Consider the following 25,080-nt stretch of genomic DNA (forward strand, 5'->3'; position numbering starts at 1 on the left):
CCCTGAAACATAGTTCTTCAGAGGCTTGGTGGCACCATACATCGGCTGCTTCGTCATTGGCGTCAATGAGCTTCAGTGCGTCAATGGAATGCGTTTGTGCTCCGGTGGTATGTCGTGGGGTTGACTCTTCGACGTTGATGCATCGGGTGTTGGTGTGGCGTTAGTGCGTCGATGACTTCGGCGCAGATGTTTTCCTTGGCGCTGCCGATGCATCTCCCACGCTGTGCTTCGGCCAGCTTGGGGGGGTCAGGAGGCCCCCCCAAGCTGGCCAAAAGTTCCGGTTGTGTCCAACGAGGGTCCCGGAGCGAACGCGCGGGAAATCACGTGACGTCCGCGTCACTCCGACGTGACGCCGACGTCACGTGCTCCTCGCAAAGGAATACAGAAATGGCGTCCTGACTCCCCGCTCGACCACCAGGGAGTTTTGGTAAGTCTTGGGGGGGATTAAGGAGGGTGAGGGGTTTAAATTTTTATTTAGGGAATCGGTGCACGTATGGACATAGACTCAACTTATAGAATTCTACATATTTCATTTCATTTCATTTTATAAAATTTATTAATCGCTTAACACTGTTAGGTCTAAGCGATATACAAAATTTACATACATAATAAAAACAACACAAATAAAGACAACTACATATAAATAAATTCATAAAGACTAGCTTATGAAAAATTGTCTAATATTCATTGCAATATGAACTAACTTATTCTAGTACATTGTCAAGAGTTATAGACACGATTCAGCAAAAAATTCTTGAACACATATGTCCATATTGACCGAAATTGACCCCCCCTTTCGACTTATGGACTTATGAACATAAACGTTTTGTCTGCACATCCCTAGCGTGTGGTCCACATTTATTCCAAGATCCCTTTCTTGAGAGCAGTTTTCCCTAGACCCCAGCAGTGAGTATTGGTAGTTTGGATTTTTTTTCTCCCAATGGGCATCACTGCACTTGTCTATATTAAAATCCATTTGTCATTTGGATACTCCAGTTCCCAGTTTTCCTAGATCCTTCTGCAGTTTGTATTTTAACTATGCTATTAATATGACAGCATCTGCAAATTTCATACCCACACTCGTTATACTTTCTCCTAGATCATTTATTAACAAACTGAATAGTACTGGGCCTTGTATGGATGCTTAGGGCACCAACCAGGACAACAGAAAAAAAGCTTACAAAACACAACTGAAAAACTGATCTAGGGACACTAAAGAGGAGAAAGACCGCAGGGCATCTCCATGAATGATTTCTGTCTGTTCTGGAAGGAAGCAAGAGAATGAAAAACCATGACCAGTCAGCTCTGTAAAAAAGAAGACACTGAGGGGCCCCCGCGTGGGCACATGGTGTCATGCCAACATGCACATGTCCAGTAGGGCACCATTTCTAAAGTACTGTTAATGACTCGTACAAGTGATGGCTGTCCTCAGAGAAAGCTCTGGAACAACTGTCTGTTGGCAGCAAGCATGGTCCCATGACTCACTTGTGCGAGTCATTAACAGTACTTGTCTTTAGAAATGGTGTTTACTTCAAGGAAAATAGGGTTTATCAATGGCATGCCTCAGGGAATAGTCCTGGAACCAATTCTGTTTAATATTTTCATAAGAAACTTCACATGGGGGATCAGCAGAAAAGGTTGGTATTTTTGCAGATAATTATCACCACCATCATGATCTATATAGCACATATTAGATGTATGCTGTGCCATATAGAGACATGTAATAGGCAGTCTGCGGAGCTTACAATCTCGTCAGGTCAGTACACAAGACACAATGAAAAACAAATAAAATGCTTTGAAATAAGTTAGCAAGGCCATAACTGAAAAAACAAAACTGAAGGTAGGTTGAAATAAACTGAAGGGGAAACTTGAGTATCAGAATATATGATGTTAGCGGTCTGAAAATGTTTCCAGGAGAATTCTGCTAATGCAAATTTTTGCTAATGAGCCTTTTACTTGAATACTGTGAAGTAGGTACGGCATATGAATCCCAGATCTGAGTAACAAAATGAGAGAAAAAAAAAAACCAGATCGAATATAAGGCCATGACAGAAAAGAATTAGATCAAGTAGATTGTGGTTTGCAATGGAATGGACATTCTAGATGGAGTTCAAATAGGAGGCATTATCAAGAGTGTGGCAGTATTTGTTATAAGATGAAGTACTGCTCTACAATGATCATCATCTTTTATTTAGATCATGCTTTTCAAACTGGAGAGTCCAAAGCATATTACAATAAGTTATGGTTATAGTTGGTACATAGTAGATACAATAAATAGTGGGTACATAGTACATTAGTTAAAATACATTGGGGTGTCAAATAAAGTCAGTAACAGTCAGCAGGGAAAAAGCTGGAAGAATTGTGATGACCTATAGGGAGCTATCTCATGTTTACCACTGAATTATCAAATATGAATCATAATAGCCAAGAAACTGATGGGCTCCAAGCACTGTCACAGCAAGAGAAAGAATTTACCCAGGTGAACTTTGAAACTGCACTGTCTCAGTGGAAAATGAAGAACTTCTGTCCTGTTACATTGAAAGATACCTCATCAAGATGTGCCTGTTTGCATGTTCCTGTGTCAATTGGAGCCAAGTAGACAGAGAGACAACTTAAGCCCATAAGGAGGAGTTATGGCTAGGCCAAGGCAAGTGTAGAGGTCACAAAGACCCTCATCCTTGTGGAGCAGTCAGAGAAAAATGCTGACACTGGCAGAAATCTTAGCATACAGACTTGGCAGTTCTCCCCACCAAAAATTGGGGAGGGGGAAGACCTGCAATGCGACAAAAGAGCCTCCACCCACCACATGGTTATGCATGAGATTATGCATATTCATCAGCTGGGATGTATAAGACGGGGGAAGAGGGCAAAGAAGAAAAGAAGGAGCAAAAACCCGCAGCATCTCAAAAAGCAAAAGGGGAGTCAGAAGCAGACCAGCACTCCCTGTTATTGAAGGGAGAAGCCTAGGTGTGGCCAAGAGACTGGAGAGAGGAGACACCCTGCAAAGGTGTGGAAAGTGACACGAGCCAGAGATAGTGAGAGGTGAGAGCAAGCCCAGATAGCTGGCAAGCACCACAGCCAGAAGCTAGTCTCCTTCCTAGACAGCCTGCCTGCTCTGCAGTACCAAGCCAAGAAGCAAGCCTCTCCCCTGCCCACATTCTCCAGCTCTCTAGCCGGAGCCTGCTTCAGAGGTGAACAGAGGTTTCGCCTGAAGTTGGAATCAGGGCTAAGAAAGTTAGCCGTAAGTGTTAATATATTAAGCAGGCTAAGGTGTATGGCATGTCTGTCACCGCCCATGATACAGAACTTTCTTTAGGGAAAACTGATGCTTAGTAGCCAGGATATTAGAGACAGGAATTGATATTTTCTAAATGCTTTATCTTGCCAAACCTGATAAATAATAGTCTATTTCTGACGTTATCTTTTCCTGACTTAGGATCACAAGTAAGGTGGGAGGGCAGCTGGCAGTGTCTTGTAGCAAATAGTTCCCTGCACCCCTAAACTTGCTTACAGTCCATATATAACAGGAAGACTTTCATATCTTTGAGCTACAATCTCTCTTCATAGAATAATAAAGCTCTTTTTTTTTTATAATCATTGGTCTCAAGAAATTCGCCCTTACATTTTTCGAAAATCTGACTTGCATTTAAAATATTCAATTGAAGAAGAATTTATCTCAAGAAAGGTTTGTGCTGCTTTGCTTACTCATTATCAACCCGATATGTAGCCAGATGATCCTCCTGGAACGCTACACCGAACTCTGGCCTTGCTGACTCTTCACTTCCTGAACTATCACTCAGGCAATATAACCACCACAGATGGCTGTCTGAAGAGTATTGGTATTAGTGGAAAAGATAGAGTCTTTAAAAGCTATTCCACCTTCAACTGAAACAGTCATTTTGCGGGTAACCACTGAGACAAGGACATCTACCCTATGGATTCTTAAAAGCTTATTCTTATCCTCTAGCAGTAAAGAGTAGATCTTACTCAAGATTCTGCCTCCCTTTAAAATTCCCTGAGGGGAGTCTAATTCTGTTAATATCAAATTTTTTTTAGGTTGTGTGTAGTGGGAAGGCCCTTCAGGGACCTCCGAATCCCCTGCAGGATCGGTTTTCCTTCCATTTGGTCTCCAGTCTTCACCTCTGAAATGTTAAGAGTGACCATTACACTAGAAAATCGGGGTCAACAGTTCTTCCCTATGGAATAGTTTTACTATTGAGGATTCTTCTTCCTAAGAGGAACAGTCCCCTTCCTCTAAGGAGTCTAGAGGGGTAGTAAACCCAGATTCTTCCCCTGAGATGGACCCCTTCAAAAGACTCTTGCGTTGGGGTTTGCTTGGAGGAGTATGAAGCCTTTAGCATTGCTTTAGATTGCTTAAAGGCGGCCCCCTAAAATCCCTAATGTAGGATGGACCTGGTGTAGCTGGATGAGGCTCTGGTTTCTGCATAGCACAGAATACCTGGTGCATAAGCAGAATAAAATCAGGAGAGAAAGTTCCATATAAAGCTGTGGTTGCTTCATGTTGCAGCTCCTGTGGAACTATATCCACCCGCAACCAGCTAGAAGCACCCCCCCCCTCCCTTATTGATGAGAAATCAGATGGTGGTGCTAATTATTTTCTATCTCTAATGGCCCTGAATCAGCTCCTAAAACTGTAGATTCACCTTGTTCCTCTCACGGGGATGCTCAAGCTCCAGTGCCCTCCTGCTTTGCCGGTTCGACTTCCCTATTGTACATGGGTCAAAGAAACACCACAATCATCGGGAGCCTCCTGTAGCCTCTATTCATTGTGGTGTTGCTATCTCCAGCAAGCCTGGCACTTTTTCCTTTCCTTAGCTTTTTTTTTTTTTTTAATCAGATGGGAGGCAATCTTGTCAAAGGGAGGGAGGCACCATAGTTTACCTTCTGCGTACAGCCCTGCTGTTCTCTCTACCACCAGAAGCTGAGTTGAATCTGTGCCTTAGTACTTCCTTCACACATAGAGGAAGATAGGGACAGGGAGGAAGAGGAAAAAAACAGGAGGGAGCCAAACCTCAAGCCATTGAACTTATTAGCCCTTTCTTTTTTTTAAAAGCACAGGACTGCTCTACTTGGGTTGATCCATGAAACCTATAGGGGTACTAGGATCCAAATCTGAGGGAGAGCTTAACCAGGAAAAATAATTGTTTTCCCCAATGGAAGCTAGCTTCCAACCATGGGAATCAATCCCTAGGAATTGTTACTCCAAGAGCCAGCAGGCGCTAGGAGCTGACTAGTCCTTAACTAGTCCACAGCTGTTTTCGACCATACCTTCCCTTATAGCTCTACGTGATGTCACAAGAGAAAAGAACGTGTGTCCTCTGTCTCCTGCAGCTGTGGAGGGAAAATTCCCATGTGTAAGGACTGGTCTAGCAGGTGGATAAGTAAATTGCTATTACACTTTTTGTCTATTTAAAATTCGGAAACTCTTGAGTTGATATCGGTCTTTTGTTGATTTCTGTAATGCTAGAATTTCAAGAAGATTTATGACAAGAAAGATTCAAGAAGATTTATGACAATTTATGATAAGAAAGTATATGGACTGAGAAAAGTTATTCCGCATTATAAAACTGCTAGTTTTATTTCATGAAGGCTAGAGACTAGGTTTTAGGAAACAGTAACATAATATTGCTTTTGCCTCTAATTTCTGCTGTTTTATTTGCTTTAACCTTTGATTGCTTTTTTCAGGATTTGTATACTTTACCATCTAATTTCTGACTTTTTTCTCTTATACTTTTCTGTTTTATACCATTAGCATTGATAAAACATGTAGATCATAGCTTTAATTTTTAATAGACTTTAAAAACAAAGGTCTTTTTCTCTTCCATTATAGGACTGACACTAAAACAAGTGCTGTCGATTCTCTAAATACTGCCTGGCAATGTTTTCTTTGTTATGCTGCACTCAGCAACTAGATCATTCCTAGAGGGGCTCATCTTCACTAAAAATGTGCCCCCACTTTGGATTATATTTTCTGTGTCATCACTGATTAACTCATCTTCTTTTTCTTCATGAAAACCTAGTAAATAAATTGTGATATTTCCTGAAATTTCTGCCATTCTGTTTTATAACGGAGGAAGCCTGTCTTACTCCATACATGGGTAGTATTGATCAGGCCCCGCCAGGATCAACATTAAATTCAAACTGGTCAAATGTAACAACACCTACAACTATGATAAGAGTAGTTCATAAAACACATGTGTGTTCTGAAAATTATAATAGAGGTTAGAAAATGCAAGACCTCAGGCAAGATAAAAGTTAGGTGGCAGAATCTGTAGAAGGATTAGAGTACAAGAGAAAACAATGTGTGTATCATTTCCATGGAAGTGCACCTAAAGGGAAAAATGAGAACACCCAGAAAATAAGAACAGACAGAAAAATAGCAAGGGTCTAAGACTAGATTTTTGAGGGTCACCAAATGAAAGGAGAGAATGTGGAATTGACCAGGTCAGTAAACGAATGCCTAAACCAGTAAGAGGAAAACCAGTAAGGGCTGAACTTAAGCCAAGAAAGGTGAGTGTGGAAGGAAGAACATGAGATCAAGCTATCATAATTCCTTTTAAAAACCTATTTCCACAGCTATAAATAAGGATGAGACCCATAGTTTCTCTATATTCTAAAAGCTGATCTGTGAAAATAAGAGGCATATTTTCCATGTAGGTTCCTGCTGTATGACCTCCAAGTCAATTTTGCTTAGTTTTGAGACTAGAATCATGTTTTTCTGCCTGTATAATTACTGTTCCATTAAAATGTAGTGTTCTATTCTGGCTTTGCTCTGTCTTGCTCATGACATCAAATGATGGTCAGTTTGCATATTTTTCTTTTTAGTTCTATTTTTCCCACTTTTTAAACCTCCCGTCCCCTAAAATGGCATCACTAGCTAAAGGCAGTCTCCTCTGAGACTACACCTCAGCACCACTCTTGAGCCAGCAGACATTGTCACAAACAGCAGAAACTGCCTTCACTCCCTCACTGGCACTTCAGCACATCAACTCTGTGTATTCAAGTCACAAAGAATAGAAGAACCAAAGTGCCCTGCTATAGCTGAGCCACAGGTCCAAATCTGTCCATTTGTGGTTTTACAAAGACATACGCAGGCAGCACAAAGTTTGACTTTCACAAACTATTTTCACTAAGCAGTAGAAAGGATATATTAACGATTCAGGAAGAAAGCTTGGCAGATACAATCTGAATGTTAAATAAGAAAAACATACATAGCACTTTTGTCTTATTTCCGGTCTTACTTTAGCAGCAGAATGGCACTTTAATTCAACCACTTTACCAGTAACTGAAATAGGGCTAAGAGAAAATATGCAATCATTTCATCCTTACATGATATCAAAGCTACTTTACAGATGAACTAGTGGGGTGGTATGGCATATGTGAAAACAGCAGCCACATTCATCAGGCTCAGTGTATAAGGTTTCTGTTGATTTCTTAAATGCAATAGGTTTATAATGCAATAGTGAAATTAAAAGGATTTATATGGATTTTAAATATTAGGTGGTTTTAAATGAACTAAGGGCACACAATGTATTATCAAAATCATGACAGATGCATACAAATTTGCAGTTTGCTAAAAAAAAAAAAAAAAGAAATTATTAAAGGGAGAGGAAGGGACCATAAAGCTGAATGAGAAATGTGGATGAACAGACTGGATAGGCCCTATGAACTTTATCTTCCATCATGTTCTGTGCTTCTATTTGTATACATTCTTACCTTTTCAGATAAATACTGTTCATAAACTCCAAAAGCAGCTGTTCTTAATAAGTCTTTGGTTTGATTAGTTTGATGTTCCCCATCTCTCCGTCGGCTTAGTAGCACCTCCAGCTGTTGCTGTGCTGTAACCCGATATCCCTCTACTGTGAGCCAAAAGAAGAGATGTGCTTGGCCTCCAGCCTGCTGCATATAATCTACAATTCAAAATCAGTATGGTAATTAAAGCCAATGCAGAAAGAAAAGCAGTGAGTACATACACATGTCCTGGTGAACTGATGGTTCATAGCAAAATGATTACCAAGAATTTTCCTGAATCTCAATATAAAAAGGAAAAAGTGTCTCTGCTTCAATCAGCTACATGAAAAAAATATTTGAGCAATAAGCCTCTGCATACTTAACATTTCAATGACTGATTAACCAAGGAGAGATAGCAGCAATTAAGACTACTGTATCAGGAGACAATAATTATAAGAAATAGAACGATTACCTGGATAATTACCTAATATATTATAGTTGTAGTGTAGGCCCAAGAATATGGTTCATTTAGGAGTAACTACTGTAAACTTCAATTTGTAAAGTAATCAAATATGTGCTAACTAGTTACTGAATGAGAGACTTGTCTATGCTTCTATTTATAACGTCCAGTGATTCGAAGTACAATAAATTGTTTCTATCTAGTTTTACAAGAAAATTTGTAATTGTTGCCTTTAGAAAACATTTTAGCTTTTTAATACTAAGTTGTTAAAATTTCTATACATAATAGCAAACATAAAAGACAGAAATCTTCATTTTAAATTTGAAATAACATTTTGTAAATTCCTTTCAACATAGATTTACCGTATTTTTCGCTCCATAAGACGCACTTTTTTGTTCCCCAAAAGTGGGGGGGAAATGTCTGTGCGTCTTATGGAGCAAACACACACACACACATATATATAAAAAAACAATTTAATTAACTACAACCCCCCACCCTCCAGACACCCCCCCCAAGACTTGCCAAAAGTCCCTGGTGGTCCAGCGGGGGTCCTGGGAGCGATCTCCCCCTCTCGGGCATTTGGCTGCCAGTAATCAAAATGGCGCCGGTAGCCCTTTGCCTTTACCATGTGACAGGGGCTACCGATGCCATTGGTTGGCCCCTGTCACATGGTAGGAGCAATGGATGGTCCATGCCATTTTTTAAGATGGCAAGTCTTGGGGGGGGGGGGGTGTCAGGAGCGGGGGATTGTAATTAAAGTTGAAGGGTGGGGGTTCACAAAATAGCATGATAAAAGTTTTCTGATCCGGGGAATTGACCGAAATTGACCTCCCCAGACCTGAAAACAAAATGGGGACGAAAAAAAATTGCATGCACACCCATCGCTCCATAAGATGCACAGACGCCCAGGAACGGAGCCGGTTTAGCACACCATTATTATTATTTTTTTTTTTTTTTAATTTTCCCCCTCTGAACCCTAGGTGCATCTTATGGAGTGAAAAATACAGTAAATAAAAATTGAACACAGTCTAGTGACTGCATCTGAGATTCAACATATCTATTTAAGCTTACCAATAAAAAATTGTAGTGCAACATTGTCAACAAGGATGTTGTCCAGGGGGACTGTGCAAAGTTTACCAAAGTTTGCTGCCAGCTTCACAGTATCTATTTCCTGCAAGAAAAGGACAATTTAGACACATTCTTGAAACTAACATTAAGTCAAATAATTTACTTAGGGGCAGATGTTAAGAGGTACATGCGTGGCCTACATTTGTGCGCACTACCCGGCACGCACAAATGTAGGCCCAATTTTATAACATGTGCATGCAGCCGCGCGCATGTTATAAAATCGGGGGTTGGCGCACACAAGGGGGTGCATACTAGTGCACCTTGCGCGCCGAGCCCTCTGGGAGACCAGCTGGCTTTCCCCGTTCCTTCCTCCTACCTGTCCCGCCCCCCAGCCCGAAAAAAAACCAAAAACGTACCTTTATTTCACAAGTTACGCCTGCCAGAGGCAGGCATACTTGCACGCACTGGCTGACTTCCGGCGCGCGATCCCCTGGCCCAGTGACTGTGGAGATGCCTCTGGCCATGCCCCGCCCACGGACTGCCCATTTTTTCAAGTCCCGGGATGTACACGCATCCCGGGGCTTTAGGCCTGGCACGCGTAGGGCTTTGAAAATCTGCCCCTTACTGTTTATATATAAAACCGATCAAATGTCTGGCAGGTCGCTGCAGAGCCCACCCCATGGCAGCCAACTAGAGGGAAGACTCGCTGGCACCTAAAGAAGAGTCACAGAGTGTGTGAGTGTGTGTGTGTGCCTCTGTGCCTGCACGTGTATGTGTGTGTGGGAGAGAGAGGGAGGCAGTGAGTGTGTTCTATTCCCTTCCTCTCTCCCTCCCACTAATCCAAGACAATCTCAGGGCATTTGGTTATCAGAATGTCACAGGGATGGAGAGAGGGAGTTTTTTGTTTTTTTATTAATCCTTATTTATTTTAAATATTGTGTGGTGTTTGTCTGCTGTTTTGAAATATTTTATTGGCATTTGGGATATGTTTGATCTTTTGTTCATCATTTGGTTTGAAATATTTTTCTGAGTGTTGTTTTACTATTATGATTGAATTTTATATTTCTCGATTTTATTGTTTGATGAGAAATAGTGATATTTCTGTTTATCCATTGTTGCCCTACATACAAAGCCTAGCTTGTCGTAGTTTCCAATTCAGTTTCTGTTTCTACTTCATGATCACTTTATTCTATATTTGGTGAGGGTCTGTATGTGTTCTGCAGGTGTGTCCAAGGTGAGATATCCTGCTAATATGTAGCTTCTGTAAGAATCTGTTGCAGTTCAGCTTGATGTGTTTTCCTCATAGGAGATTTATTGTTGTTCCAGAATTGGTATAATATTGCATTGTTGTCTTTCCTTAGGAAGGGTAGTTGCTGTTTTAATTCTGTGAGTTGGTGCTGTTATAGTATGTCAGGGTGGCTACACAGGTTCCGAGTTCTGCGGGATTGTGTGTTACTTCATTAAGTATCTTGCAATGGAAGTTGTTTGTTGTTGTTTGTGTTGCCGTTATTGAGGCGACACCAGAATTTGAAAATTTTACTTTGGATGGTGAGTTGTAAGGGGAACAATCCAAGGTCCATTGTAGGAGAAATTGCTAAGGATGTAGAGGTGTAGGGTTCGTATTCAGATTCTGTCCCTTCATGCATAGACTCCAGACTTCAGTCTCATATCCACATTGAAGAACTGGTGAATGAGGCTATCAAATCTTAATAACAGTTTTATTGGGACAATGAAACTGGCTTTTTTTTTTTTTTATTTTGCAGAAGGTTCTTGGGACATTTTCTTGTTGTTTCTTTTTTAGCCAGTTTAAAGGCAGGGCACCTTGCTATGGGGATGGGCATGATGTGTGGAAATATCACTTTGGCCTCTTCCAACTAATTCTGTCTAGAGAAACCAGTGCATGAAACAGCCTCACAGTGGAGGCCAAAACAGTAACAAAAGTCAAGAAAACATGGAATAAGCACAAAGAATCCTCAGAAGCAAGGATGTGAAAAGTAAAGTCTGAGATTCGGCAGGCTCTGTAGTAGTGCATTAAGAATGAGCAGACTACATGGGACTGGTGGTCTTTATTTCTCAACATTTTGTGTGCTTCCATGAATATCCAGATGTTGACTTGACAAACCCACATCTCTTCTTAAAGCAATATAGATGAAAACACCAGCTCAAGGCTGCAAGAATTCTTAAGCTAAAAATAAAACAGTTATGGATGACATGAACAAAACCTTCTTTGATTACCCAGTACCTGCACTCCAAAACCTTTATTATAGATGCAAAACAGCACTTACTTTTCCTGACTGCAATCTCTGCATTCTGGTTTCACATACTTTCTTCACAAACAATAAGCTGTTTATTTGATTTTTTATAGTGTTGATATCTGAAAGTAAAATAATCACAAACATCTTTCAGAGCTGTAATTATATCATATTCATTTAAAAGAAATATATGTTCTTTGAGTTTGGTGTAGAATTCCCTCTGGGGAGGTGGGGGTGGGGAATGGCAATAAAATAAGTTTATTAAAGATTTTAAACAACTTTGCATTACAACTTTAAAATGACAATGAGTATTATTAATGGTACACTTCTGAAATATTGAGCACGGAACTTTTAATTCTGACATTTTTAATTTAATATTAAAAATTGTGAACGATTTTCAATTGTTACTCAATGTATAAAGTTTTGCATAATTTCAACTATACTAAAATTAGACAAATGTGAAAAACAAAGACATAAAATAGGGAATAGGTAACATGATATTTTCTCCCCATTTGTATTAACATGATACAAAACAATATCTTACAAGATTCAAAACTGAGGGTGTTATAATGGGGTTACTGATAGCTCACAAATACCATAACGTTAATAGGAGGTAGCACTTGGAATTATTTATATGGTGGCAGTAGGGACTGGGAAAAAAATGAACAAGTGATCTTTATACTGTGGGCAGTATAATTAGTTATTCTGGACATGCATCAGCCTATGGACTCCATTTAAGAACTGATTGATCAGGGGCTAACCCGGTGGCTCTGTAGCAATGCTATGCAATGCCAAGTGCAAGGTCCCCAGTTCAATTCCTGAATTGGGACTTCAATACCCCAGGGCAACTGGAGATGATGCAGAGGCAGCATTCATAGCCTATGAGCAGGATGGGAGTTATGGGTGACTCCGATTGGCATTTAGAACCAATGATACAGGGTTCCAGAAGGGCCCCTGGTGCATGGCTCTCAGACTCAGTACCATTCCTGCAATTACCAGACTAGAACCAGTGGTACAGTGGGCCAATTAAAATAGGCAAGGCTTAATTTTTGGTGCAACCACCCATAATGCCATTTCACCAACTCTTTTCATAGCCTTGACCAATGGCCACAGCATGGATGAGTTCTGCTTTGTTCTCTAAGGAAACAAAGGACAGCCAGAAGCACAGATGACTTTCAGCTCCCCATCATGGCATGCTCCTCCCTCCTAAGGAAATGAGCAGCATCAAAGACACAGATAATTACTTGCAACCCTCGAGGAAGCACGCAGTGGACAATGATCCCTTTCAGGGATGGGGCACAAGAATACAAAGTCAAGATGACAAAAGGGATCAGTTACGCCCCCCTGTCCCCAGAAGCAACAAAGGAAAACCAGTAACATGGGTAAAAATTTGCATGTGCAGGTAGTCTGCAGCCTCTGTGGTGACAGAGCAGAGCCAATATTATGAGCAGAGATTGCAGCATTTGTAATTTCTGGACTCCAGCCACGAGCCAGTGGTGCATGAAGATTTTAGGCCACAGAGGAAAACCAGAGTTGTAAACACATTCTGGCCCCCCTTCCACACTCAAGGAGACTGAGAAGAGCAGGTGGTGTGGCCAAAATGCCCCCTGCTCCTCTAACCCAGAGGCATTTCGGAACCAAAGAGGAGACCTATGAGTTTGATTAAGGAGTGGGAGCTTCAGCAACTCCTGTTGCTTGTGCAATCACTTTCTGGCCAGCAGGACAGAGGGAGGGAGGGATTTTCTCAGGAGAAAGGATGACTTCATCTCTAGAGGAGTGGGCTTTAGCTCAAGGACCACTGGGGGGGGGGGGAGGATCAGGGTGAGGCTGAAGGGCTCATGGATCATTGGGGAAATCAAGGAGCGTTTGGGGATGGAGAACCACAAGGTTAAACAAAGGGCTCCATTCTCTCTGCTCTCTTCCTTACCTCCAGGTCTTCCATTGTCCCAAAGAGTAAGAGAGAGAGAAAATGACAGCGTGTGAGAGAAAGAGAGTGTGTGTGAGATAAAGTTCCCCTCTCCCTCCAGCATACCATCTTTTTATCTAAAAATCAAGCACTCAAACAGGGCCAGAATTCCTCAGTAGTTTTGAATGAAGGATCATGGTACCAGAATCCCAGCACCGGCTCCTACTGAGTTAGAAGACAAAGGAGAAAGGAGGAACTACTGGGTCAAAAAAAGAATTGAGGGAGAGGTATTACACAGATGCAATTTAGGGATGTAGTCTCCTAACTAAATGAGGTAAAGGCAATCGGACTTCTTCACCCCCAGACTGTGGATGACTGGAGAAATTCTGGGTTGGAAAACCCCTTGGATTCCAGGATGGAGACATCAAATCTCTAGGTAATAAGGATACGATATTAGCGTCATTTATGCTCAAGGACTGATGGGGTGCCTCATGGAGCAAATTGTGCAAATGTATAGTGGCCTGCATCAGGTGCACTGGTACATGAGGAGGAGAAGACATTGCTGCATTGGAAGAATGAATGTGATTGGAATGCATCAGCATGATCTGTATCAATACAACATGCATCAATGGGTGGTGCACCTGTATAGGTTGTGCCAGTGCAGTAGACACTGAATGCACTGGGGTATATCGATATACCATAGCTCAGGTGCTTCAGTGCACCATATATCAAGTGCATCAATGGTTTCAGATGTTTAGGTGCACCGTGTTTCAAGTGTTTCATGGCATTGTGCATTGAAAGCATCAATGCAGTGCAAGCATGCATCGATGATTTGACACACTCTGTTGAGAAGGTGCCTGCATCAGCAGTGCTGAAAAAGGTTGCTGTGCCAGTGTCAGCATCCATGCACCATGATGCTTGTGTTTCTTCAACCCAGCAGGGGGTCAGCTTGAGAGAGTGATGTCGCTTAGGCCTAGATGACTTCCAGGCAATTCAACTCGACCCTGCAGTCTCAGCCTTAGTGGGACGAGGAGTTTTGGACTGGCTCCGACTTGTATGTTTTCCTGAGAAAGCAAATGATACTGCATTGTGGGAGGAAGACTGACTGCTACTCCTGAGAGATTTTCACAGTTTTTCCATGCATATAGCACTAGAATGCTGGAGGAACGAGGACATATGTCTGCAGGCATCTCATTTCTTCTAGTCATGATCTGATCCAAGGCAACAGTAGCAGGGTTCGTGCCAGTCAGTGAGGGACATCATTTTTCCATGTGGGCAGCTCTTAAATCCATTCATCATATTCAACTTTCTTGTGGGAGGACATTTTGTGTGAAGGAAAGGATCCCTCTCACAGTTCCTTCTCACGCTTTTTTTTTTTTTTTGTTGGCACTGAAAAGTGCTGTTGATGTGGCTACAAAAGTAGCAGGAAAAATTTCTGAAGCAAAAAAAAAATGCTTGAAGTAATACATGGAAGGACAGACCGTGCTTTAGCTCAGACAAAAAATTACTGAGGCGGCTTATGAGGCAACACCTGCATATGTTCAGTACAGTTTAAAGCTCCACAGCTTGGAGAGATGAGTCCGGTTACTGCCACTGGGTGACACCACCCACATGTAATGGCTAAGTTAGCCTACTTATTGATGGAAAAAAAATTGATCAATCAGGAGAGCTGTTACACAGATACTATTTTGTAAAGTGCAGTTAAAGCAGGCATAATTTCATTATAATGTGAAAGTCTGTAGCTTACCATCACCTGCTGTGTCTAAGGAACGAAGATATTGCAATTCTTCTGCTGCCTTGTCCCTCACAGCTTCCAGTTCTCCTATATTGTCACTTAATTTAATAATATTCATAAAGGCCTCATAGTTGTAATTGGAATCATGAATCTAGAAACAAATTGAAACGTAACAGAAACTTAACTATAACTCATAAGGAAAAGCCCATTGATCCCACAATTTAAAGCTGAACCGTAAGAAAGAAGAGGCGCAGGGTGTTTTTTCCACAACTCAGTGTAAGGTGCACTAAAATTGTCCAACTTATAAATCAAATTTAAACTGTGCAAAGCAATCTATACTTAATACATTTAGGGGTAAATTTTAAAACATACGCGCGGACGTACATGTGCACGTGCTACCCAGCGCACGTTATAAAATCGGGGGTCGGCGCGCAAGGGGGTGCACACTAGTGCATCTTGCACGCGCGCTAACGCCCATGGCCTTCCCCCGTTCCAACCCCCTATTCTAACCTTCCCACCCCTTCCCCTAACCTTTCCACCCCCTAGCCTTATTCTAAGCCCCCACCCGACCTCTATCTTATCTTTTGCGCCTACCTCCGGGCAAGTGCAAATTGTGCGCCCCGGAAGCCTGCCGGCACGTGATCCCCCAGCACAGCGGCAAATGGCCACTGTGCTGGAGGCCTCTGGCACCGCCCCGCCCTGTCCCACCCCGCCCCTTTTTTAAAGCCTCGGGCGTTAGACACGTCCCGGGGCTTTATGCGCATTGCTGGGCCTTTATAAAATAGGCCCCGCACGCATGACCCGATTTACAAACATAGAGGTTTTAAAATCCAGCCCTTATGTTGTACAAAAAGAAAATAGTACCTTTTCATAAGTACAGAAATCAAATATAGTGTGACCAATTTCTTTATTATTTATTTGTTTGTTTTCCTATACCGATGTTCATCGGACATATCACACCAGTTTACATTGGAGACAGAGGAGTCTGTCACAGTGGACTTCTTGTTTTACAATGGAGTGTTGTGTCATTTACGAATAAACATTTTACATTTTTTAACATTTTTGCATTGAGATTTGTGACATTTTACAATGAACATTTTGCATTGTATTTTTACATGGAACATTTTACATGGAACATTTTAAATTGAACATTGTACATTATAGGTTTAATGTTGTGAGCTGTATATTGTGAGATGTTGTATTGGGCTTTATGGGGTAGTGACATTCTGTAGTATAAATAAAGTAAATTATTTTCCTTTTTTGAAAAAAATAAAACAATAGTGGTATTATGTACCCAGAAGAAATGCAATCTGCATGTTCTACCTTCTATACTGAAAATAGTTTTACAGCAGCAGTATCTCCTCCCCACAGCAAACATTCAAGTTGCAATGAACAACAGACTAGGAGAATGGGACAAGAAAACATTAAACTGACAAAGTTAAAATCAGAATTAATTATGCAATTAATTATGCTCTTGGAAAGTAACATACAAAGACCCTTGGAGTTTCCTGCTCATCTCCTTCTGCATTACTTGTTTCCTGTTTACCCTCTCCTATATAACCAAGTCTGTCATCCTGTGCCATTTCTAAAGATATCAATAGAAAATTCAGCCTCTAACGAGATAGGTCAGAGATGGGCAAACTAAGGAATGCAGGCCAGAACCAACCCAACATCATCATTCCTTTGGCCTACATACCTTTTTTAAGTTGCCATTATGTCCACAGAGGAAAACCAGAGTTGTAAATACATTCAAGTAGACTGAGAAGAGCAGGTGGTGTGGCCAAAACGCCCCCTGCTCCTCTGAGGCATTTCAGAACCAAAGAGAAGCCCTATGAGTATGTCCAGCCCGCCAGCACTGAATGAGACAATCATACGCCTGCAGCGGTTCTCTTTTGATCATACAACAGCTTCCACAGGTCTCCTTTGATAACATCCATTTCTGTAGCAGAGGCAGGCCGGAAGCTTTGGCTATACCTGGAGGACCTGCAAGAGGATTCCCCTCTGCACTTCCTGCTGCTGCACGATGCAAGTTTGGCTGATCTCAGCTTTTTTACCTAAGGGCAGCCACTTTCTTCCCAGCTGGCTCATGCCTTGGGCGAATATCTTGCCATTCACACCTGGCACTGGGAGAGTTCAACAGCTTGGGTACAGCTTCTCTCTTTTAGCTCTGCCTCTCCAGCCTCCCTGGGCCCCTTCCAGTACGCAGGAACTGGCTTCCTGTGGTTAAAGCAGCAACTTCTCTGACAGCTACTACTCACTCACCAAGGCAGAGGGTGGGTGGGGCTCAGCCCAGCCAAGGAAAGATAGGGAGAGGGAAGGGGAGAGAGGGGGGTCACACCTTGAGGCTCAGCCCACTAAGGAAAGGGGGTAGAGCGGGAACCCCACCCCCCACTCCAGTGTGGCTAAGAAACTGTAATGTGGCCCTGGCATAAAAAAACTTTGTTCACTTCTGAGACAGGGGGAGATGCCCCAGTCTACTGTTTGACATCTTCTCTGATCCAATTCAATGCTTACCTGGAAGATTCAAATATAACTTTAGGGGCCCTTTTATTTAAAAAAAAAAGCAGATAAAGGCAATGCTTGTGTTTCCTATTCCTTTCTCAACCTCCAACACACTGCAAAATTAATTTTTACACAGAGAAAGAGAAGCTGCTGGCTTAAAAAGTGATTTTTCTAATACAATAGTAAATTGACAATGAGCTGTTCCTGTAGCCTGGAAAAGATGCAGAGACCTCAACTTTACCCTATCTCTAGCTTTTTCCATGACTGCTGCTGAGAATATCGCTTTATCAAGCAGTTGTGTCATTTTACATACATGTGGCTGCTACACAGCATAATGAGTGCAAAAATGTTCACTGGTACATTTAGTATAGTATACCTATCTGTCAGATGAGTGAGCCTCATCAATATCATAATACTTCATGTTACTTATGTTATTGTTTATTTCTATGTATCTTATGTCAAAGACCCTAAGCAGTTAACAAAGGGAACATACACAATTGTAAACACATGCTTTAACATAAGGCAAATACAACAACTTGAATAAAAGCAATAGAACAAGTGTGATCAAGACATATGAAAACCAAATTGAAACATCAAAAGATAAAAACATTCTCATAAATTCAATAATAAATAATACACCATAGATTTATAATAAACAAATTCTGATGAGTTTAGAAGTGAAAATAGACAATAGATTTGAGGAAAAAGCCTTATGTAGAGGAATGTTTTTGTTTTCTAAAAAGTGCATTGGATCAAGTGTAATTCCTGGTGAGTGATTCCAATAATTCGGAGCAGCAGATTTCATCTTATCAAACTTGTTGTGCCAAAGGAATTTCTAATAAAGACTTTTGGGAAGAGCACAGGGCTCTTACAGGGCAATAAGGCTTGAATACTGCAGAAATCCACGGAGTGGCAGGATGGTTGAGGAAATTCTGCACCAGCAATTTTATAATTGATCCTTGATTGAACTGGAAGCCAATGAAGATCCACTAGTACAGGTGATATGTGATCACATATGGAAAGATCAGAGATTAACCGGGATGCTGCATTCTGTAAAAGCTGTATTGGCTTTATATTAGTCAAGGGAAGGCCTAAGTACAAACTGTTGCAATAATCAATAATGGGCATAATTATCAACTGAACAGTATGAAAATCACTTGGATGTAACAAAGGTTTAAATGGGATTATAACCGGAGCTTATAAAAGCCCAACTTTATTATGGCTCTAATTTGAGGAATAAAAGAATGCCGAGTCAATGATGACGCCAATGATTCTTGCCTAGGAACTTGATTTCATTGCATTCCCAATCAAGTGAAATGGATACTTGTCTTGGAAAAGTATCATAGTGTTGGAGAAGTACAAATTCAGTTTTTCATAAATTAAGACATAACCTGTTTTCACCATTGGCTTCCTGTGGCTTGGCGGGTTAAGTTTAGAGTTTTAATGTTAGTATACAATTAAGTGAAAAGTATCGCATCTCATAGTATGAACGCTACTCTTAAGCTGTATTGTCCAGCCAGAACCCTCGGGTCAGGATCCCAATTGAACTTATTTCCTTCTTTTAAGCATGTGCATCTGGAAGAGTCTAGGGAATGTCATTTTTATGTTCAGGGGCCAATATTGTGGAATGCATTGTCCCAGCAACTAAAAAATAAAACAGTCTTAACAGTTTCTGGAACGATGTTAAAGGCCTATTTATTTGCATAGGCTTCTCAGCTATAAGATTCTAACAATGGAAAAACGAAGAAGTTTGAACAGCATTCTGAAAGAGGTTAAGACTCTCTTACTATATGCATAATCATGCTATTCATGATTTTAGTGTCCCATTTATTGAGTAGCTTTATATGTTTTATTAATTTAATTTGTGTTGTTGTTTTGATATGTTATTGATGTTTATATTAGATTATTTATGTTTATTGTAAATCACCTAGAATTGTAGATAGGCACTAAATAAATATATAAATAAATATATTTTAAACAAATAAGCCAGGATTTGATGGCTGTACTGGATGAAAAGACCCTTTTTGAGGTTTCAAACCATGAGTCTTCAATAGGTAACAAAAGGGGCCGGATTTTAAAAGCCCTGCGCGCGTAAATCCAGCCGGATTTACGCGCGCAGGGAACTCGTGCGCCAGCGCACCTATTTTGCATAGGCCGCCGGCGCGCGCACAGCCCCGGGTCGCGCGCAAGTCCCAGGGCTTCGTAAAAGGGGAGGGGGTGTGTCCGGGGTCAGGGGGCGGTTCGGGGCAGGACCGAGGGCGTGGTGCCGGCCCGGGGGGCGTGACGCCAGCCCGGGGGCGTGGTCGAGGCCTCCGGACCAGCCCCCAGGTCAGGTGATGGCGCGCCAGCAGCCCGCTGGCGCGCGCAGATTTAGGCCTACTTTCAGCAGGCCTAAATCTGCCAACAAAGGTGGTGGGGGGGGGGGTTTAGATAGGGCCGGGGGGGTGGGTTAGGTAGGGGAAGGTGCGGGGGGGTGGAAAGAAAGTTCCCTCCGAGGCCGCTCCAATTTCGGAGCGGCCTTGGAGGGAACAGGCAGCGCGCGCTGGGCTCGGCGCGCGCAAGTTGCACAAATGTGCACCCCCTTGTGCGCGCTGACCACAGATTTTATAGGCTACGCGCGTATCTTATAAAATCCAGCTTACTTTTGTTCGCGCCTGGTGCGCGAACAAAAGTACGCGCTTGCGTAAATTTATAAAATCTACCCCAGCGGGTATATCAATTATATAGATTTGGAAGACCTCCCAGAGACCAGTGAGATGATAACAAATAGGAGCTAAATAGATGTTAAAAAGCAAAATAGACAAGGCTGACCCCTGAGGGCCTCTCAAAATCATGGGATACCAGTTTGACTTTTTCTCGTTACTCCAAACTTGTTGATTCCTGTTTTGAATATAAGACTGAAACCACCTAAATACTGGACCCAAGATGCCAAGTTCTCTTAAGTTAACAAGATAGATAAGCCAATGCAATAAAGGCGCATAGAAAGCGGGCGCTGAACAGGATTCCAGGATTTTTATCAAAAATGACAAAGAGGAAATGGGTCTAAAGTTTAACAGATCAGTTTGATCAAGATCTGGTTTTATCAAAAGTGGTCAAACAGCAGCCAATTTCAGCAAGCCAAGAACAAGACCTTCTGATAGGGAGAGGTTGACTAGATAACTGATCAATGAAGAAATCACATCACTGACTTCAAACTGTGAATTAACTAGCTAATGTTGCAAAAATTACAATCTTGTTGATACAGATAAAAACATCAAATCACAGAGAAGTAATTTCAAACATGTGTTCCATGTGTCTCCATGGATATGTGAAGTTTTGTTTCTCTTAATATGCTCTGATACTGTATGCAGTTTAGATACTGTATGCAGTTTATTTTTAATTTTGCCAATAAAACCAATACACATACTTTGTCAAAAGAACCGCATCTGCAGCCAAGCACATACTTACTGTTCACAATATTTGCTACTAAATGTAACAGTAATGACTGTTAAACTATGAAACTAACCAGATGAATTTTTAGTGTAAATATACCACAATATACAGCGATCAAAGATACTATAGCACAGGCATATCTAGGTTCATATAAAAATATTCTGCAAACAATCTATGCAATACAAACTTACCATCCAAATGACATATTGATTAATATAATCAGGATCACTGAGTTGGTTTATTAAAGGAAGAAGAATTCCTCGTGCAAGGATTTCCTAAAATAAGAAATTTAACAATCATAAACAATACAACCTTATATTTATCTAGCTCTGCCTATGGAAGTCTAGAAGTCAATTCTCCTATACCTTCATCTGTACACAACTTATAGTCACATAATTGATATGTAACTTTTGCTACATGAATTTCGGTATATAAAAATGTTAAATAAATAAATAAATAAATAAATAAATAATAAAGCAGATTTTGAGCAGATCATGGAGCAATTTCAGTTTATGAAATGTGCTAAACACCAAAAAAAAGTACCATTACAGTATTTAACACACGGGGGCACTGTACCCAAACTTTAAATCAGTAGATCCACTTTCCTAGGGGCTGTAACAATAGGCTGTTGCAATGTATTTACAATAATAATAATTCGGAATAAATACTATTTTAGATTATTAAATATGCCATCACAATATTTCTTGCAAGCTGCTCTCATGGCTATTCTTGCCAAGGTTTGTGTCTATTTAGAAACATAACAGCAGAAAAAGATCATATGGCCCATCTAATCTGCCCATCTGTCCAATTTATGTAGCCCTTACAATTCCCATCATTTCCTCAGAGATTCCCTGTATTTATCCTATACTTTCTTATTTATTTGTTCAGTTTTATATACCGTCATTCGGTGCAGCCATCATAACGGTTTACAAAAATCAAACAGAGAATATACAATTAAAACATATTTGCATAAATTAACAGTGGGAGAGATGAAGGGAAGGGGGTGAGGTTGGTGGTGAATTCAGATACAGTTTTTGTCTCCACTGGGAGACTGTTCCATGCACCCACTCTCCTCTCTGTAAAAAAAAATATATATATATATATATATATATATATATATATATACACACACACACTTCCTAAGATTACTCCTAAGTCTACCCCCTTTCACTCTCATCCCATGACCCCGTGGTTCTAGAGACTCCTTTCCATTGAAAGAAGCTTGCCTCCTGTGCATGGAAACCTTAGAGATATTTAAATATCTTTATCATATTTCCCCTATCTGGCCTTTCCTCTAGGGTTTACATGTTTAGATCTTTAAGTCTATCCCCACTATCTGTGGAAGACATCTCACCATCCACACAAATATAGATGTGGAATTGTAATTACACAGAGGACAAACTCTTGGCACCAGAGTGCAAAATCCATAGATCTCCAATTTTCAATATTAGAACAGGTTTTCAATAAAGCAAATCTTTGTTTCTATTAGTATTTTCCTGTTACAATATCTAAAAAAAAAAAAAAACCCTAACAAAATAGAAGATTGCATAATTTTAATCAAGCCAGTCACCATGCTCTGTTTCAAGTGCATTTTTTGTTAGCTAGCAAACTTCTATTTCCTTTTTTTATTAGTGATTCTAATGAATACGTAGACATAAAGTGTCAACTAAAGTTTAACAAGTCAGTACACTCATGTACTCAGGTAATAAATTAAGCTATTTACCAATAACAGTAAAGCAACATTTATATTTTCAGCACAACCCTCAACCAAACTGACTCGTTCACTTAATTTCATATCTGTTCATATATCATTTATAATAGCTAGTGACTGAAGGGTACTAAGGACTGAAAATGATTTCTGAGATACGTGCACTTCAAGAATACCAACGGAAATATGTAAAATTAAACAGGACAAGGACGCTTCCTAAGAAAAATAAGGAATATTTACACATAGTTTCAAGATCAATTTCCTGGTAATTGTCAGTGAGTTCCTTGCTTGTATCCATATGCCACTATCCATCTTCAATTATTTTTCCACTCAAGTCTTTTATTGTGGGATAAGGTTTTTCCAGGCATTAGGCTGTGCGACATGTCTGAAATGGCCATATCGCAATTCACGATAAATTTAGGAGAGGGGGAAAGAGGAGAAGGTAGTGGAGAGAGAAAGAGTGAGAGAGAGTGAGAGAGCCTCTGGGGAGGCCCTCACAGTGTGCAACTATTTATATCTCTATAGGAGGGCCATCTAATAGGTAGAGGTGAGGTGTTGGTGGTGGTTTAGGGGCTAGTTTCTCATGTAGAGTGAGACATATGAACAGCCCAGTACATCTTGGTGAAGATTTGACGTCATTTGGAGTGAGGAAAGCTTCAGAAAGATGAAATTTTGTACTATCTCAGCCTAGCTTGATGGTACCCTGTTACAGAGTCCATCAATCTAAGGTGAAAGAACATAGTCCAAACTGTGCAGATCTCATTTGCCTTGATGAAAATGGGTCCTGGGAAAGAAAGTTGGCAGGACGATAGACTGGTTAAGATGGAAGTCCAACACCGCCTTAGGAAGAAACTTAGGGTGCATGCGCAAGACTACCCTATCGTGGAAAAGTTTTGTGTAAGGTGGATGTCATTAAGGCCTGAAGCTCATTGACATTGCGAGCTGAAGTGACCACCACCAAAAATAATAACTTTCAGGTCAGGTACTTCAGGTCACAGGAGCACAGAGGCTCGAATGGAGCTTTCATCAGCTGAGCTAAAAAGGATACTGCGGGAGGCCTTACAGGAGGTTTCAACTGAAGCAGAACTTGCATGAACTGTACAATTGTAGGCTGTATGGAGATGGGCTTACCTTCTACACCAATCTCCAAAAGGTGTAAAGATAGTCAAGCAATTTGTGTTGAGCAAGAGAAGGGATCTAGAGCCTTCTGCTCACACCAAACGGAAAACCTACTCCACCTTCAGTGCACAGGATTTCCTAGTGGAAGGGATTCTGGAAGTTACCAGGATCCAAGACATAGCCTCAGGCTCTCAACATCCAGGCTATAGCAATAGGTCCTGAAGGTTGTGATGCCACAACCTGCTTTGATCCTGGGTGATGAGATGTAGGACAGTGCCCAGCCTCATCGGTTTCCTGATGGACATCTCCTGGAGGAGTGAAAACCAGATCTGTCTCGGTCACTGAGGGGCGGTAAAAATCATAGTCTCCTTGTCATCACAAAGTTTCAAAGTATTCGTCACCAGTGGAGTTGGCCCAATAGCGAGCAAAAGCATCTGAGGTTGGTTTGTTATATGTCCCTCTATAGGGAACAGAAATTAGGAACCTTCCTTTCCAAGGCACAATGAACATATCCACCTCCAGGCTTCCCCATAGGCAGAAGATCCAATTCACTACACCTTGGTCCAGAGACCAGACATGGGGTCAGAAAGAAAGACTCAGTCTGTCCGCTATTGCATGCTCTGCACTGGCCAGATACATGAACCTGAGCATCATCCCGTGGGAGAGGGCCCATGACTATATCTGAACTGCTTCCCGACAGGAGATACGAGCCCATATCTCCCTGCTTGACATATCACACCTGGTTGCCAGTCTGTTTCAATATAATTTAGCTGGACAGCCAATCTCTGAAAGCCCACAGAGTGATAAATACAACGGAAAATGTCATAATGCCTCTGTAACGCTCCATGGTGAGACCGAACCTTGAATACTGTGTACAATTCTGGTCGCCGCATCTCAAAAAAGATATAGTTGCGATGGAGAAGGTACAGAGAAGGGCAACAAAAATGATAAAGGGGATGGAACAGCTCCCCTATGAGGAAAGGCTGAAGAGGTTAGGGCTGTTCAGCTTGGAGAAGAGACAGCTGAGGAGGGATATGATAGAGGTCTTTAAGATCATGAGAGGTCTTGAACGAGTAGATGTGACTCGGTTATTTACACTTTCGAATAATAGAAGGACTAGGGGGCATTCCATGAAGTTAGCAAGTA

At 41.2% G+C, this 25,080-nt stretch overlaps 1 protein-coding gene across 7 annotated transcripts in view; it reads right to left on the bottom strand.

Moving 5' to 3' along the window:
- The window catches only part of SNX13 (sorting nexin 13), a 447,782-nt gene that overhangs the window by 204,242 nt on the left and 218,460 nt on the right, over positions 1 to 25,080 (bottom strand). For all 7 annotated transcript variants that reach the window (XR_003854521.1, XR_003854523.1, XR_003854522.1 and 4 more), the window contains 5 exons: positions 21,299 to 21,382; positions 15,186 to 15,324; positions 11,566 to 11,654; positions 9,284 to 9,383; positions 7,738 to 7,931 (listed from right to left, as the gene is read on the bottom strand). Coding sequence is in view for 4 of the 7 variants with exons in the window: in XM_029589038.1 (XP_029444898.1) it covers positions 7,738 to 7,931; positions 9,284 to 9,383; positions 11,566 to 11,654; positions 15,186 to 15,324; positions 21,299 to 21,382 (606 nt within the window). In the remaining 3 variants the exon portion in view is untranslated. The remainder of the gene's footprint in view (positions 1 to 7,737; positions 7,932 to 9,283; positions 9,384 to 11,565; positions 11,655 to 15,185; positions 15,325 to 21,298; positions 21,383 to 25,080) is intronic.

This window comes from Rhinatrema bivittatum, chromosome 2 (assembly GCF_901001135.1).
Source record: "Rhinatrema bivittatum chromosome 2, aRhiBiv1.1, whole genome shotgun sequence".
NCBI lineage: Eukaryota > Metazoa > Chordata > Amphibia > Gymnophiona > Rhinatrematidae > Rhinatrema > Rhinatrema bivittatum.